Here is an 18107-nt window from a genome sequence, read left to right on the forward strand (position 1 = left end):
TAATAAATAAATCAATAAATAAAATAACCTGACTTTAAACAGAAGTTGTCTGGATGGACAGAGCAGAGAACTACCAGCACTCCTGAAAGCAACAGCACTTCAAACTATTGATTGCTTTATAAATAACTTACAGCTTCAAGAGCACTATGCTTACGTTGGTGGATGTGTTCACAGTGAACAGGTCACACTGCAGCAGCCTGTAGAATATACAAAGACAACACATGTACACAGACCACAAGTGTGAGACTGGATAACTGGCTTAGCTTCACACACACACATTAGCTGCAGTACAACTTGCCACTAACACACTGAAGAACAGCTGAGGAGTAATATTCTGTGATTCAAAGTCAGCTCTTCAAGCACTTCAAACCCCAACATGCAAAATAGACACTAGGAATGTTGTAACATCCATTATAAACAACATTATTAATGCAAAGTGCAACAGTTTCAGAGTTTCATTTAATTCATTGTGTCGGGGGACAGGAAGCCAGAGTCTATTCATACACGTTAGGCTTATATCAAGGTCCCCCCCCCCCCCAAGGCCGAATTACTGACCCCGCCCAGAATGTAACCCCACAACAAGCTAACTAACTCCTGAGTACCTACTTACTGCTAGGTGAACAGAGGCATTAGGTGGACAGAATTGTGCCCAACAATTTCTGTCCTGCCCGGGATTCGAACCCGGTAATCTCGATTGTGCGTCGAGAACGAACCCGACTGTACTGTAACGTACGATTATGTTACGTTTTTGGGCAGATTTGATACGCAGTGTTTAATGGGCTTCATATTTATTTAGTAGTCTTGGTTATAGCAGTCGGTTGTTGGCAGTGTCGTAGACGTTGAGACGAAGCTTGAAGCAGAGCAGAAAGCTGCGTGAGGCCGGAGTCGCGGAGCTCTATGAGGGAGAGCGTGGCGGCTCAATGGGGAATGGCGGGTGTCTAAACTCGATGGGAAAAGAGACCGTTGTAGCTGGATGCGGTCGTAGTCTGCTGTCTACTCTGTGTCGAAGCTGTAGCGTCTTGGGATTGGTCGGAACTGTATATGCCAAGTGCTACATTCTTGGGGTTGAAGAGGTGTGGTAAATCCGAAGCGTCTGTACTGAAGTTAACTGAATCACTGTGGAAATTGTACTGATGCTTACTCGTTGTTTGTTGTTAAAGATTCAGCTACTGGGAATAAAAGTTCCAAGTAGCACGGGCTATGGTGAGCCCGTAGTGGACTTACCTGGCACAGGAGCGGGGCTGTGTGCTTACTCGATTATTGACTGCTTATATTTTTGGACTACTCCTCAGCTTCCTCCAGTAGGACGGAAAGAATGTTACCTGTAATTAGGGAAAGGATTTAATGGTCATAATTAGTGCTAATTAGTTTGTCATTAAGATACCTGGTTGATACCTGGTTGATGGGGTTCTGGGAGTTCTTCTACTCCCCAAAGCTCGGCCCGATAATGAGAGATTGGAGCGAGGATAATGTTTACTCGCTACAGTACCACTGGGACCCTATATTTGTATGGATACCATCTCACACAGGTGTTGTCCTGCATGACGACACAGACAAGGCAGCTAAAACTGCATGTGATAAGCCAGAAATTGAGTTAAATCTGGGCATTCCGACCTCAATTGAAAAAATCGCAGTATTTCAAGAAATTAGGGAAGACAGGAGAGCAGTCACTGACACACAAAGGCCAGAAAGCACGAGTATATAGAGTATGACATGTTTAGAACCGAGAATTATATGTACGAACAGCATATTTTTTTTTTTTAGTTTAGTTCATTTATTATGCACCCCATACCCATCTTGTGGGCGGTAGTGGAAAGGGTTACAGAGGCACATAATGGGCTCAGGGACTGAACCCCACAATTCATTTAGCTAAGCAAGTTACAACTTTGATGAGCTAGTTAAAAAAATCAGAATAAGTCGTCACATCAACAATGAGTTCGAGATCGACCACAAGTACAGTTTCTAAATTAAGCAACTGACATATGTGGAGAGCTAGTGTCAAAATTGATATGTTTGTCCTGCACACCGCCCCCCATCCAGTGGGCAGCGGTGGATAGGTTACAATCACTCAGTTACTACCTACAGTTAGCAAACTGGGGATTTTTGGCTAAGATTTCTGGTAGCAGATCATTTTGAATGAAATATTTACACATCCCTCTGCATCTCTATGCACACTGATATTGATCCTGATCAAAATCTTCTGTCTCATATCTATACCAACCAGCACATTGATCATCATTATTGTAAGTATTTCACAGCACACCAGGCTAAAAACAAACTCCAAAATAGCACCTGTCTATCAGTTTATAACCAAAATGTTAGATCACTTGGTAAACATTTTGACGATTTAAATGCACTACTCACAGCACTAGGTACTAACCTATCGTTCATTATTTTAACAGAAACTTGGCTAAATAAAGACTATACCCAACTCTACAACTTAGCTGGTTATAAAGCCATTCATAACTGTAGGCCTAATAAAAAAGGTGGTGGCACAGCTATATATTACCGAGATACATTTATCTGCAACAGTGTTATTAGTGACAGAGATGACTACTGTGAATATACTTTTGCTCAGTTTACAATTAAATCCCTTAAATCCTCTTTGACTATTGGAGCCATCTATAGATTTCCCAATACTAACATAGCTTCTTTCTCAGACAACCTAAGGAATCTTATTATAAACAACAATCTCAACAAAAACCACATCATTCTGGGAGGAGACTTTAATATTGACCTGGGTCAACAAAACTGCTCTCAAGTTGACTATTTCCTTAACAGCATGAACTCCTGTATGCTAATCCCCACTATCACCAAACCTACCCGAGTCACTCAAACATCAGCCACTGCCTTGGATCACATATGGACAAACATAACAGCTCCCCTTGTATCTGGTATAATCTACGACAGAACAACTGACCACTATCCTACCTTTCTCATAGCGAACATGGACATAACACCACCAAAAAGCAAGAAATTTTCATTTAGGCTACACAGTGAATCAGCTTTAGACAATCTTACAGAGGCACTTCACAATATTAACTGGGATTCTGAATTCAATAATACCCATGATATAAATTCATTAGCTAACCTCTTCCTCTCCAAAACTCTAAGCCTCTACAACCTTCATTGTCCCCTTCTTACCAAGCAAGTAACTGACAAAAGATTAAACAATCCATGGCTCACAAATGGCATTCTCAACTCAATCAACAAGAAACATGAATATGAAAAGAAAGTTAGGATTGGCCTAGTTTCAAAGGAAGTAGCTAAAAGGTACTCATCAATGCTTACCAGTATCATAAGAAAGGCAAAACTTGCATATTATGTGAATAGATTCAATGAAGCAAAAGGCAACATGAAAAACACTTGGAAAACTATCTCTAGTATCCTAGGAACTAAACAACACTCACATAACCAAATAAAACTCTACAAGGATGGGGATATACCGTCAACTGATTTAGAAATGGCAAATGAATTTAATAGTTTCTTTTCATCGGTTGGTGCTAATCTTGCCAGTAAAATCCCACAGACTCAGACACATATTAACACATATCTCTCAGGCAGCTATCCAAACTCTCTTCTCCTTTCACCAATCAGCCCGGCAGATGTTGTGTCCATCATACACTCTCTAAAAACCAAGGCAGGGAACACCAGTGAAATTCCGTCCATTGTGTACAAGAGAGCCTCCCATGCCCTTGCCCCACCCATAGCACTACTGTTCAACAAATCTATAGAGTGTCACACCTTCCCTGATATCCTCAAAAAAGCAAGAGTAACGCCAGTCCATAAAGGAGGCAATCCGGCGGACATAAACAATTATAGACCAATATCAAATCTACCCATTCTATCAAAAATATTTGAAAAAATTATTTACAAACAGCTCTATTCCTACCTCGTAAAATTCGACATACTCAGCCCCTGCCAGTTTGGCTTCCGGTCCCAAAAGAGTACCAATGATGCAATCATTAGTCTCCTTGACATTATCTACTCAGCCCTTGACAAAAATGAGTTTCCGATTGGACTCTTCATTGACCTAAGAAAAGCCTTTGATACTGTTAATCACAACTACCTCTTATTTAAACTCCAGCATTATGGAATCCGAGGCCTTGCCCTTGACTACATCCGATCCTATCTTAGTGACAGACACCAATATGTAACCATCAATGATACAACTTCTTCCACTCTACCAATTACCGTTGGAGTGCCACAGGGCAGCATCTTAGGACCTCTTCTATTTCTTATATGGTCACTGCTTGATCGCAAGCGGGGATTTTTCTGGCGGGGGAGAAAGAAACAATTGAATTCTGAATTCTATTCTGAATTTTGTGCATTACATCTGACCTCCCATTCTTCATCGTATCAGCAGTACATTAAGTTACATTTGGATGCTACCGAGAAGTTTAGCATGGCCTCGCGCACGGTGTCATGCAAAAAACTGGCCATTCGGCCTTCCTTTCGGCAAGCTCAAGCCAGTCAGTTAGCATGACGTCGGCCAGCTTCTGGTTGGCCAGCGCAGCCAGCATGCTGTTGGCCATAGGTCGCTAACGTTCTTTGGCCATCCGGCCTTCTGGGCTATTTTACTCTTCTTGTTCCTTCGCCATTGTTGTTTCCTACTACGTAATAGTATTCTATTTAATTTTACCTCTTCTATCATTAGGTTAGGGGCCCCTTACCTCCAACCGCTATTCCTTCCACTGCGCTCTGCCCGCTTGGCGCTCAATGCCGGTTTCTTCTGTTCCCTTTATTCGCAGCCACGACAAGCCGGAACCCCCCCCCCCTTCACACCCTACTGCGGCGAGGAAGAGAACGCGAGCCGGATATTCCTCTGATCACCATCAACGCACGCAGCGGTGCCGGGATGCAGCCGCCCAGGGCCTACGTTATTACTATTATCTTCTCTTTATTTGCTGGGCTATATGGCAGTATTAATATTACTCCGTACCGTTACTGTCATTCCAGTATCATTTTATTAAAATATAAATTGTTATTATGGTTTGGTGTTGCTTTCTTAATTTCTTCCATTCTGCGGCACTTGCCGTCATCTGTTATTTACGATATTACATTGTATTCTTCATTGTACGATTATTTACGACATTGTATTCTTATTATTATCCTTATTACAGTTACTGAATGGCAGCTCCCTGCCGTCGATTTCACTTTGCTCCTGTTCTAAAGATGTTGCCGAAGTTCACGACGTACTAGCTGCGGCTCGCAGACGCTCATTGACAACACAAGACTACACTCAGCGGCCACTCAAGGCAGACTCCTTGGCTTCTATCCAGCCCAATCACCCGTCTGGAGGCAGAGATGGGATAGAGACCAAGGGTAATGTTCCCCGCTCACATTCTACATCCGATTAGGACACAAGCATGTTATAGATTTGGCTTTAAGAATTGGTTCTTATTCCATTTTATTGTTTATGTATATGTTGCTTAGTTGTTATACCCTTTCTTGGTATATGTATTGTTTATATTCAAGATTTATAGTGTTTCGCCTTACCCTGTTATAGTTGCTTTGTGCCTCCTTGCTGTTCTACCGGTTTTCTCCCACCTTTGCTCTTAGCAAAGGTACTTCCCCCTTCCGTTTGCTGGAAGATTCTTAGATTTGTTAGCCCCCCTTCATTGCTACAGTATAATTATTCGGATGCTCTTTATTCATCCAGGATTGTTAATTAAGGTTTCTCTTAATTCCTGCTGCCGGGCTCCCTCCCCCGTTTTTCGTCTCCGTATTGATTCAGCTAGGGTTTCCCTCTCGTCTGTGCTCTTGCCTGTCATGATAACACTGCATGCCGCTTCTGCCCACCCTTACTGCCTTATATCTTTCAGCCCGGGGGAGGTGAGCTACGCGACAAAAAATCGACGCTCCGACTGGACCAGGTATCGCTTACATGGTCAGGAATCAACACTCTTCGGATCCTACAAGCGCTCCTGTCACCAGGCGAGATTTCTCCAGGATCCTACGCGCTGCCCTCTCGGCGCTAGGCTTGACTTCAGATGACTACGCTCCGCACCCAGCTGTCTCGGGACGGGCTCGCCACATCAGAAATAATGGCAAACGGCAGGCGGAAGAGTAGTGCTCACATCCTACGTCAGACGGGACGTTGTTGCTCTGCTACATTGAGTGCCTCACGCGGCCAGCTGGCACTCGCCCTTCGGGGGGGGGTCCGGCCGCTGGCCTGCGGTGGGGGTGCAGCGCCGGTCCCCAAGTGTCCCGCTGTCCGCAGCTAATACTTTGCCCAGTCTAGGTGCTAGTAAGCCCTACTTGTAGTCACACCCCCTTCTCCTTATCCATTAGGTCTTTTACGGCCTCTTGGCCGGGTACATTACGTGTTATGTGGTCTCTCACTTATTAGTTATTCTTTGTGTCCTGCCTGTTATATCCTAGTGTTATATAATTACTACACATTTGCACTCGGCCTTAATTCTAGTACCAGTTAACCTTTAGGTTTCTGCAGAATTAGTTTCCATGTCACTATAGGCTAAGGTCTCATACTTACTACGGGTGTACCTTTTAAGTTAAATCTAGTCCTTGGAATTGTTACTGTTAATTCTTACTTTATATATTTACTTTATATATTTTAATATAAACGTTATATAGTCCTTAAATTATATATTTTGAAACTTTATATATTTACATGTTCAATATTAAGTTTAATAATATCAACTTTGTTATAAGCCTATAATATAAACCGTGTTTAATATAAACTTTATATAATTACTTACTTTATATTTGAACTTTACACATTTACATGTTCTGCAGAATTTAATCTTCAATAAACTTTAACGCCCCATACTGCCAGTATCTTTCTCCCCCTGGTCAGAAAATATATAAACGATCTGCCTAATGTCTCTAATATTCTCAAACCTATATTGTTTGCTGACGATACTACCCTTATCTACTCAAACCTCAACCCACATACACTAAATAATGTTGTGAATAATGAATTAAAAAAAGTCCACTTATGGATGTCAACGAACAAACTAACATTAAACATCGAAAAGACTTACTACATCTTATTTGGAAGCAAATCATCAAATGCAATTCAGCTACAGATAGACAACATTAACATCAGTAATAAAAATGATGGCAAGTTTCTTGGCCTATTCCTAGACAAGAGACTCAACTTCAGCACCCACATTCAACACATAACTAAGAAAGTCTCTAAGACAGTTGGTATACTCTCCAAAATCAGATATTATGTTCCTAACTCTGCTCTCCTCTCACTATATTATGCACTAATCTACCCCTATCTTAATTATGGTATCTGTGCATGGGGGTCTACCACTGCAAACCACCTTAAGCCCATCATCACACAGCAAAAATCTGCTATCAGAATAATAACTAACTCTGCTTTCAGACAACACTCAGCTCCCTTGTTTAAATCTCTAAACTTGCTAAATATTAACTCCCTCCACACATTCTCTTGTGTCAACTACATTTACAAAACCCTGTTCTTAAATGCAAACCATGCTCTGAAACTCTCCCTGGACAGATGTAATAGGACCCATTATCACCACACCAGAAATAAATATCTCTTTGATATCCCCAGGGTCAAACTTAATCTGTGTAAACACTCTATGCAAATTAAGGGACCTAGTCTATGGAACTCACTCCCTAGTGAATTGAAAAACTGTAAAACTTTTGCCTTATTTAAAAGCAAAACCAAAAAGTACCTTACTTCATCTATTTAGTTTCCTACACTGAGCTTTAAATTTGCTCTGTACCTAGTGGTACCCAATCTCCTAATTTTTATGTAATATCAAACAACCTTATCATTGTGTTCATTGCTGTCTTCTTTTATGTGCTAGCCATATGCTGTATTGTGACTACCAATTTTTGTCAACTACCATTCAAGCTGTCATTGTAATCAATCTTATATTGTTTCTGCTGTATTGTGCCTACCAATTTTTGTCAACTACCATTCAAGCTGTCATTGTAATCAATCTTATATTGTTTCTGCTGTATTGTGCCTACCAATTTGTTGTCAACTACCATTTTAAGCTGTCATTGCAATCAATCATAGCTACCTATGTGCTTTAATATACTGTACCTATAATTTTCTCTCATCTTTTTTTTTTTTTCATTCCATGTAATCTGTTATCATTTCTTTGTCTATAAATTTTGCAAGTATTTACCTCCTTAAAATTTTCTTAGATTAAGGACCTGCCCGAAACGCTGCGCGTGCTAGTGGCTTTACAAGACTGTAATTACCATAATTGTATCCTCACATTCCTTATGTACATTCTTGTATATGCATAAATAAATAAATAAATAAACTTCATATACTCACAAATCATATCAGATGTGCATTCAGGTAAAAGTACATATATACAAGATGAGTTACAACCATAATGTTGGATTTCTAGATAGAGCTAGTACATACAATGCCTAAAGCCATTTATATACGCACAGCGTTTCGGACAATCTTGAGATGATTTCGGGGGCTTTAGTGTCCCCGCGGCCCGGTCCTCGACCAGGCCTCTACCCCCAGGAAGCAGCCCGTGACAGCTGACTAACTCCCAGGTACCTATTTACTGCTAGGTAACAGGGGCATTCAGGGTGAAAGAAACTCTGCCCATTTGGTTCTGCCTCGTGCAGGAATCGAACCCACGCCACAGAATTACGAGTCCTGCGCGCTATCCACCAGGCTACGAGGCCCCTCACCTGGCTACGAGGCCCCTACGACAAGGTGTGAGAAAAAACACTTAGACTAAAATTGAATACTAATTGAGATCAAAGCATAAATTGACTTAAAAAGGGAAAAAGGGGGGAAAATATGGCGGAAACTTGTTAAACAAGTTGGTCAACAAAGAGTATTGTTTGAAAATATGAAGACATGGGTTGACATTTAGGGGGTAAGGTAGATTACATGGAGTGTATTAGGAAGTACTTAGTTTTTCTCTTAAACTGGTTGAGAGAGGTACAGCCTTTGACATGATTAGGAAGGTCATTCCACATTCTGGGTCCCTTGATTTGTAGAGCATTTCTAGTTTGACTAAGTCGTACTCTTGGAATATCAAATAGGTATTTGTTTTTAGTTTGGTGCCCATGGGTTCTGTTACAACCTTCAAGGAAGCATTTAAGGTCAAGATTGGCATTACAGTTCAGAGTTTTAAATCTTGAGAGGATGTGTACTCTTGAGAGGATGTGCAGTGACTTAATATCTAACATATTCAGAGATTTAAATAAGGGTACCGAGTGCTGTCTTGGTCCAGAGTTTGTTACTTTTCTAATAGCAGCTTTGTGTTGAGTAATTAGAGGACGTAGATGATTTTGGGTAGTAGAACCCCAAGCACAAATACCATAGTTGACATAAGGACAGATGAGAGAGTAATAGAGCGTCACCAGGGCAGGGTAATCTCATTTCCTGTTAAAGATTGGAAGATATTCTTTTACCCTATCCAGATTCTGCTAGTGCAGGCTAACAGATCAGCCCCGTATTTCATGTTCTCTTCTGATTCATATATGACTAGAAACCCTGCGAGATGGGATTACTAGACTAACTTATAGCTAGTTTTTCTTATCTACACTGTGTAATATTTCATATAGAATATGGTAGCAACGCATTGTTGTATATACCTAAGATTTTCAGTTTTTGTTATCCATTTGGAACAATGCTGATCTTCAATAAAGAAATTCTGGAGGGCTTCTGTGCAAGGATTAGGATGAGTTAGAATGTATCAGGTTCATGATTTGTACCAAGAGAAACAACAACGGCACTTTCCTGCACCGTGGGAGGTTACACCCTTTCCAGTTTTAATCCCTCCTTTTCCACCCAAGAAGCAAATTAGAGATCAGCTCAAGCTTCGTCTTGAGGCAAAGCTCAACGCCTTAAGTCATATTGATGCTCTGTCCACAGAGCATTCTCTCTCTCAAATCATATACACTGATGGTTCCCTACACCGCACCACGGGTGCAGCTGGAAGTGCAGTTGTTCTGACAATGGGCGATGGCTTGTACTTTGAGTGGGGAGTCCGTATAAACAACTGGGCCTCTACCCTTCAGACTGAACTATTTGCCTTGCTCCTTGCACTGAAATGTGTACAAGTCTCCAAACTTGATACATTAATTGTAAGTGACTCCTTATCATCCTTAAATGCTCTCAACTCTTTAAGACATAATTGTAACATGCTCGTGCCCGAAGCTAGACACAAATACAACAAAATTATTAAGGATGGTAACAGAGTTCATTTCATGTGGTCTCCATCTCATGTTGGCCTCCGAATGCATGATAGAGCTGATAAGTTAGCCATAGAATCTGCCTTTAAAGGAGCCGTTGAATTGTCAATGAGCAATCTGAGAGCAGCAGTAAACCGAGAACTTCAACACGATCTTGTAGATCTGAGGCAAAGTGAAATTGACACCAGTAATTCCATCTATCATCATACTATCATGCAAGAGGAGCCACACATCTATGGATCATCCAATAATATCAGCAGATTTCTAGATGTTACTACTGCTTGGCTTAGACTCGGTTACAAGTATCTCTGGGAATTCTCATTATCTGCTGATGTAGACCTGACCAAATGTAAACTGTGTCAACAAAATTATTCGCACACCCTCCGTCACTATGTGATGGAGTGCGAAAAGATACGTGAATTTAGAGACAATTCTATAACCAATGTTCCAGCGATGTGTAAATATTTCATTCAAAATGATCTGCTACCAGAAATTTTAGCCAACTATCCCCAGTTTGCTAACTGTAGGTAGTAACTAAGTGATTGTAACCTATCCACCGCTGCCCACTGGATGGGGGGCGGTGTGCAGGACAAACATATCAATTGTGACACTAGCTCTCCACATATGTCAGTTGCTTAATTTAGAACCTGTACTTGAGGTCGATCTCGAACCCATTGTTGATGTGATGACTTATATTGAATTTTGTAACTAGCTCATCAAGATTGTAACTTGCTTAGCTAAATGAATTGTGGGGTTCAGTCCCTGAGCCCATTATGTGCCTCTGTAACCCTTTCCACTACCGCCCACAAGATGGGTATGGGGTGCATAATAAATGAACTAAACTAACTAAACCTAAGATTTTCAATTAAATAAATTCTTCGGATTGTTCAGTACAGGTATTATAAAAAATTCAGTGAGATATCAGCCCTTTCATGCTTGGTTTGCAGTGTTAATCCTGTGGCCTTCAACTATTCCTGGTATGAGAGTTGACTTTGCTCTGGAATGATTTTTGTTGCCCGGTGTTGCACTTTCTCCAGAGCAACTATGTCTCAGAAGATGAAGTCTCCATGCTTGGATAAAATAATCCAAATAGGAGTGCATAAGAAATTTATACAGTTGAGTTAGTATATTAGTATGCATACTTCATCTCCAATAAAAATGTTGGGTTCATTTGCTTACCCTAGCATTTATCATGACGCGCCACTGACTAAGACTGGAAGATAGCAACGATTACAGTTAAGATGACGTGGACAAATGGGCGGAATGGTAAAAAAATGCGTTCTTTTTTTAATAAATGGCTACTCGACGTTCATGTGAGGGCGTCAGTAAGGTGACGTCACCAGGCACCTGGTTCAGGTGAGGGGTGCCAGAAGTGGTGACGTCACCAGGCGCCTGGTTCAGGTGAGGGGTGCCAGAAGTGGTGACGTCACCAGGCGCCTGGTTCAGGTGAGGGGTGCCAGAAGTGGTGACGTCACCAGGCGCCTGGTTCAGGTGAGCGTGCCGGTGGTGGTGACGTCACGAGGCGCCTGGTTCAAGTGAGGGGTGCCAGTAGTGGTGACGTCACCAGGCACCTGGTTCAGGTGAGGGGTGCCAGTGGTGGTGACGTCACCAGGCGCCTGGTTCAGGTGAGGGGTGCTAGTAGTGGTGACGTCACCAGGCACCTGGTTCAGGTGAGGGGTGCCAGTGGTGGTGACGTCACCAGGCGCCTGGTTCAGGTGAGGGGTGCCAGTGGTGGTGACGTCACCAGACGCCTGGTTCAGGTGAGGGGTGCTAGTAGTGGTGACGTCACCAGGCGCCTGGTTCAGGTGAGGGGTGCTAGTAGTGGTGACGTCACCAGGCGCCTGGTTCAGGTGAGGGGTGCCAGTGGTGGTGACGTCACCAGACGCCTGGTTCAGGTGAGGGGTGCTAGTAGTGGTGACGTCACCAGGCGCCTGGTTCAGGTGAGGGGTGCAAGTGGTGGTGACGTCACCAGGCGCCTGGTTCAGGTGAGGGGTGCCAGTAGTGGTGACGTCACCAGGCGCCTGGTTCAGGTGAGGGGTGCCAGTAGTAGTGACGTCACCAGGCGCCTGGTTCAGGTGAGGGTTTGCAGTCATGATGTGGCAACAGAAAACGGATGTAAATAAACAGACGATGGCGCTGGTTGTCGAGACAGGAGAGGTGACGGAGGCGGGGAAAAGCTCGCCATTACCGCATTTCCCCGTCAATTTACAGCGAGTTCTGCCCAGAACAATACCAGGACCTGTCAGTCCACAGAATAAAGGAGCTATAGACTGGTGAGGAGAGATAATGAAGGCAGTAGGGCAACTTTCTAAAGGTGTTGTCAAGATGAGTAACATTGACAGGATGAGTGTTGTTGCTTCACATATCACGCATCTATCTGCCCAGGATGCTAAAAATAAAAAGTAAATCGTTTTTTCAGGGACAGGAAGCCTTTTTTTGTTTTAAGCCTGGGTATACAGTAATGTGTTGCTATCGTATTCTATATGAAAGGAAGCGGCCTATATCGAGGTCCCCGAAGGTCGAAATACTGACCCTCCCCAAGAAGCAACCCCACAACAGTTTGCTAACATCCGAGTACCTATTTACTGCTAGGTGAAAGGAAATGCACATTCATTTCATTTGTTCATTTATTGTGCACCCCATACCCATCCTGTGGGCAATAGTGAAAAATGTTAAGAGACACATAATGGATTCAGGAACTGAACTCCAAATTCATTTAGCCAGGAAAGTTACAACTGGTTATTGAAAATGCAATAGAAATGACGCCGAACCAACTTCTTAACATAGTCATAACAAATCCATTCCGTCCCCGAGACAGACTCATAACACTCACACCTACAGAAAGTCAAATCCAGACTACCAACTGCCAGTGGCAGTTGGTAGTTGAGTATATAACTGGCACTGGGCCAAGTAGTAAGTAAATACTTAGCAAAATAAAACAAAAATACATCCTCCACATTGACTTGCCACATAACACAGCTGCAGAAAATAAGAACAAGAAACTTACAGCTGTTGGATTAAACAACCAATGACTTGGCACTCATTAGAGTGAAAAAACAACACAAACTACACCAACCCAGCTACAACCCTTAAACATTCCCAGATATCTAACATGCTGTGCCTCTGAACACCAAAATAAACAAATGGAATCATAAACCAAACATACTGAATGATGCTGCTTTGACCTTCATGACCTAGAATGCTAAAAACATCAAAATATCGCTCATAGAATTAAAAAAAATCTACTTATAAAGCAAGATCTAGTTTTCAAAATTGAATCATGGCTAACTTCAAAATATAATTCCCGTTTTCAAAATCTTTCATATATTAAAAAATTCTATATTCATATAAAATCTTTTCATATATACATATAGAGACAGGACAGAAATAATAGCATGGGTGGAGGCATTTTCTTTTTAACAAGAAGTAAACTAACAAGCAAACCCATAAACCCAAATCAATCCTCAAATAATAAACTAGAAACTTTAGCATGCTTAACATCTTACAATGACACACATTTCCTTCCTAGGCATATCACCCTGGAGGAGCAATAAACCTGAATAAATTAGAGTTATATCTTGACCCATTAAAACACACAATGCCTCTCTATATAACATATTGAGTAGTCAAAGCATTGCGCTAATATCTCCAGTCAACCAAAAAAGTAGGTCATATATGACCTGTTCATGTGACTCAGACCACCTGGACAATCATGCATAGAAAACATAACCCTGGATGTAGAGAGAACAGCAATGATTGGCTGATACCATCAACACAATATTCAACCCTTGCTACCGTGTGTCACGTCTTAACTCAAACACATCTAATTTCATCATCATTCTTGCATAAACTGGCAACTGCAACATTTAGGCCTTGCCAAATCATAAATAATGATTCATCACTGTGAGTGATACATCTCCCAACATTTCCCTCATGCAGTCATTGAGAGGAGAAAAAATTTAGGCACCCAAAAAGGTAAGCATCCCAAAACAAACCCCTATTCTAGTTGAGAAATTGCTACTGAGAGCCGAACTAGTGGACAGAACTCCCCAAACAAAAATGAGCAAATGAACATGATGCTCATATATTGGCAGGAGGGACGCGTATTGGCATGTCCCAATTCATCCGGGGTTCAGGGATTTTCTCGGTTTTGTTGTGGGGCGTCAATGTTACCGCTTTCGTTGTCTCCCGTTTGGGTTGAACCTGGCACCTCGTGTTTTCACACGCCTTACATGGGTCATAGTGGCCCGTTTGCATCTCTTAGGTGTTTGAGTGCTGGCCTACCTCGACGACTGGCTAGTCTGGGCTCCCAGCCGGTCCGCTTGTCTGCTCGCTGGGAATTTGGTTCTTTCTCAGCTCGCCGGGTTCGGGTTCTTGGTGAACTGGAGGAAGTCCCATTTGGTTCCCTCCCAGGTTCGAACTTGGCTGTTTTTTTTTTTTTTGGGGGTTTTTTTGGGGTTTTTTTGTTTGTTTGGCTCGGACCGCTTCCTTGTCTCTCCCTCCAGGGTATCTCCTTCAGCTGCGGTCCCGCCTATTCCTGTTTCTGGGGGCTCCCGGGTCACTCAGCGGTTGCTCGAGGGTTTGTGTGGGAGCCTGAATTTTGCCGTAATGGTCTACCTGCTGGGTCAGGTTTGGCTGCGTTGCCTGTTCTGGTTCCTTCGTTGACATCCCTTCCACCTCTCTCGCGATCGCTTGGTTCAACCCCCGGGGGTGAACCAACGCTGGTTGCTGCATCACTGGCTTCCTCTTCGGGTTTTTCTGGGTTCAGTGCCTTAGTGCCTTCCTGAGCCCTTGCTCGATGTGTTCACGGATGCATCGTCTTTCAGCTGGGGCTTTGTGACCAGTGCTCACCAGGCCAGCAGGGGCGGTGGGGTCCGTCTTTCCGTCGGGCACACAGCACGGTGCGGGAGTTTGCGGTGGTGTGGTTTTCTCTTCGGAGGATTTGGGTCGCCCTTGGATCAACGATCCGGCTCCATTCGGACTGCTCCCCAATGGTTCATTGTCTGAACCGAGGGGGTGATCGATGTGGTCCTTGGCGGCTGTCTCTTCGGGCTACTCGTCTGCTGGGTTCTCGGGCTTTGGATCTCTTGGTAATTCACGTTCGGGGGTGTCCAACGTCTTGGCGGACGGCCTGTCTCATTTAATTCCCCTGTCCATGGAATGGACGGTTGATGCTGACTCCTTCCGTTGGCTCCGCCAGACGTTCGACCGCCCGGAGGTGGACCTCTCCACATCGGTGTGGTTGCAGCGCTTTCTGGCATATGTAGCACCCTTCCCCAACTGTGAGGCTGTCGGGGTCGATGCCTTTCAGCAGGACTGGTCGAAGTGGAGGTTCCTGTACCTCTTCTCCCGGTTCAGCTGTTGCTCCAGGTCCTGACTCGCTTGTAGACTTACCATTGGCGAATAGTCCTCTTGGCCCCATGTTGGCTGGCCCAGCTTTGGTTTCAGGCGCTGCTTGCACAGTGTTCGAACCCTGGAGGTTTTTCTGCGGCTCCACCTCTTTCAGCGGATCGGACCGGTACGTCACATGGCTGGTTCGATCTTTTCCTCAAATCTTCGCGTATGGTATTTTTTACTTGGGTTTATCATCATCTCTGTGGTGATCAGGTGGCTTCTTTGTTGGTGTCCCACCTGCGGGCTTTGTCTAAGCGACAGTATAAAGTCTCTTGGCAGTCCTTCCGTTTCTTTCTTCCGCACCATACGTATACTTCACTGTTGGTTAAGGTTGTTTTGTCCTTTCTTTCTTTCTTGGTTGTTCCAGGCCCGTCGCCTTATGCCGAATGCTGTCCCCCCTCCTATAGTGCGGCGCTGACAGAGCCGCTGCAGCTTGCTTTCGGTATTGATGTTACTTCTGCACCGTTTCGCAAGCTGTCTCATGCATTATTTCACCTCCGGCCTGCTCATGCGCTGCTTGAGCCATAGTGGTCACTTGACAAGGTGCTCTATTATCTCTCTTCTCCTCGGTTTGTAGTGGCCCCTTCGGTTCAGGACTGTTTCTCTTAAGCTCTTTTCTTGTTGGCATTGGCCTCTGGGGGTCGGGTCAGGGAGCTTCAAGCTCTTCTCCGGTGCAGGGGTTTCTGCTTGTTTGGTCCTGGTAGTAGGTTTGTTTGTTTGCAGCCGTCTCCTTCTTTTCTGGTGAAGAATGAGATTGTTGCATTCCGAAGGGGTCCTTGGGTTGTTGATGCTTGGTTCGTCAGGTCTGGGGTTCATCATGTGTTGTGTCCGGTTGCTGCGCTTTTCACCGTTATTTGCACGCCATGGGCTCTGTGGTCGGGGATGCGTTTTAGGTTGATCTGATTTCCCATCTTCCCTGTTCCAGGGTTCGGGTCTCCCAGGTCCTGTTCTGGTCTCAGGTTTTTTTTTTTTTTTTTTTTTTTTTTTAGATATATACAAGAGTTGTTACATTCTTGTACAGTCACTAGTACGCGTAGCGTTTTGGGCAGGTCCCTGGAATACGATCCCCTGCCGCGAAGAATCGTTAAAAATCGCTGTACTCAAAATTATGGTGTGAATATTATTGATTCAATTATTGTGTTCATAAAAAATAAACAAATACTTTGTCGGTTATTTCACTATATACACAGGTTATATATAAGTATCTGCATGTTTTGTTCACCATAACGAACCACAAAGTTGATATTGCGAGTCAAAAGGCAACGAGGAGTGGCCAGCCAGCCTCTTGCTGCCACTCCCTCCCTCAATGACTCCTCACTCGCCCACATCCTTCTCCCACCATAATTTTTTGCTTTTATTCACAATATACAGATGTTATATATAAGTATCTACATGTTCTGTTCACCATAACTGTTCATCTAAGCTGGTATAGTGCACAAAGAGCATAGTGACCACCCTTACACAGCATGACAAGTCTTGAAGATGACGCCATCTCCCTCACCAAAATAGCTTGTCCCAACGCTCCTTTTGCTCTTATTACACTATATATACACGTTATATGTAAGTATCTACATTTGTGTTCACCATAATGAACCACTAAGTTGGTATGCTGAGTGGCAGTGGCAGCCAGTGGCAGCACGTCACTGGCTGCCACTCCCTCCTCCCTCACCTCACCTGATGCGCCAACATTCCCCCTCCCACCATACTGGTACTGTTTTTGCTTTTATTCACTATATACAGACGTTATATATAAGTATCTGCATGTTTTGTTCACCACAGCAAATCACTAAGCTGGTATAGTGAGTCTAGAGAGTAAAAGGTGGTCACAAAGAGTCAGCAGACAATGCTACCTCCCTCCCTATCAAGATTATTCCTCCCACTACAGCACTAATTATCACAACAATCCTGCTATTATCAGAATCGTGATAATTTTGACTACAGTCATGAGTCTTCTGTAATACTATCATTGCTAAATAATAGCATGTACATATATATTTTGACATTTTTAGGCGATGCTGTGGTCACAAGCTGGACACCAGTGCTGTGAGCTCATACTGCGTGCGCCAGCCTTGGTGGCTCACTCAGTACTGAGGCCAACTGACACTTGGGAATGTTGCCCACGATTTTATTTTAAATGGCGTCTGTTTACAAGAGTCCTGATGAAGGTAAGGTGAACTCCGTGTATCCGCGTGCTGTTTAAATCTTGTGTAGTACTCCAACACATCATATGACGTGATGCGCAGTTTAAAGGTTTAGTGCATGTGAATTTCTTTACAGAAAACCAAATTAAAAAAAAATCAGCAAACGCTTTTATATTTTAAACCAAGGATTTCTATTACATTAAGGTTATAACTTGAGAATAATCTCTGTTTATGACAAAGGTTCATTTACCAGTTTATTTGTAGACTATTACTGGAATTGTAATATTCTTTCAGACCATTATAAATATCTAGATAACCATCCAAGCGGTTTGAGGGTGGGTGTGGTTTCTAGATTTGGTTTGAGGAAAGGCTCGAGCAGATATATGAAGCTCT

General features: G+C 43.2%; 1 protein-coding gene and 1 long non-coding RNA gene across 2 annotated transcripts in view; both read left to right on the forward strand.

The window, feature by feature from the left end:
• Positions 1 to 4371: 4371 nt before the first annotated feature.
• Positions 4372 to 6792, forward strand: LOC138372959 (uncharacterized). The gene is made up of 2 exons (XR_011231026.1): positions 4372 to 5325; positions 5826 to 6792. It is a non-coding gene; the product is annotated as an uncharacterized lncRNA (long non-coding RNA).
• Positions 6793 to 12286: 5494 nt separating this feature from the next.
• Positions 12287 to 18107, forward strand: part of LOC123758001 (WD repeat-containing protein 11) — a 133624-nt gene continuing 127803 nt past the window's right edge. Inside the window, exon 1 of the mRNA XM_045742107.2 lies at positions 12287 to 12452. Coding sequence (XP_045598063.2) covers positions 12310 to 12452 — 143 coding nt within the window. The 5' untranslated portion in view covers positions 12287 to 12309. The remainder of the gene's footprint in view (positions 12453 to 18107) is intronic.

Source organism: Procambarus clarkii, chromosome 40, assembly GCF_040958095.1.
Source record: "Procambarus clarkii isolate CNS0578487 chromosome 40, FALCON_Pclarkii_2.0, whole genome shotgun sequence".
Taxonomy (NCBI): Eukaryota; Metazoa; Arthropoda; class Malacostraca; order Decapoda; family Cambaridae; genus Procambarus; species Procambarus clarkii.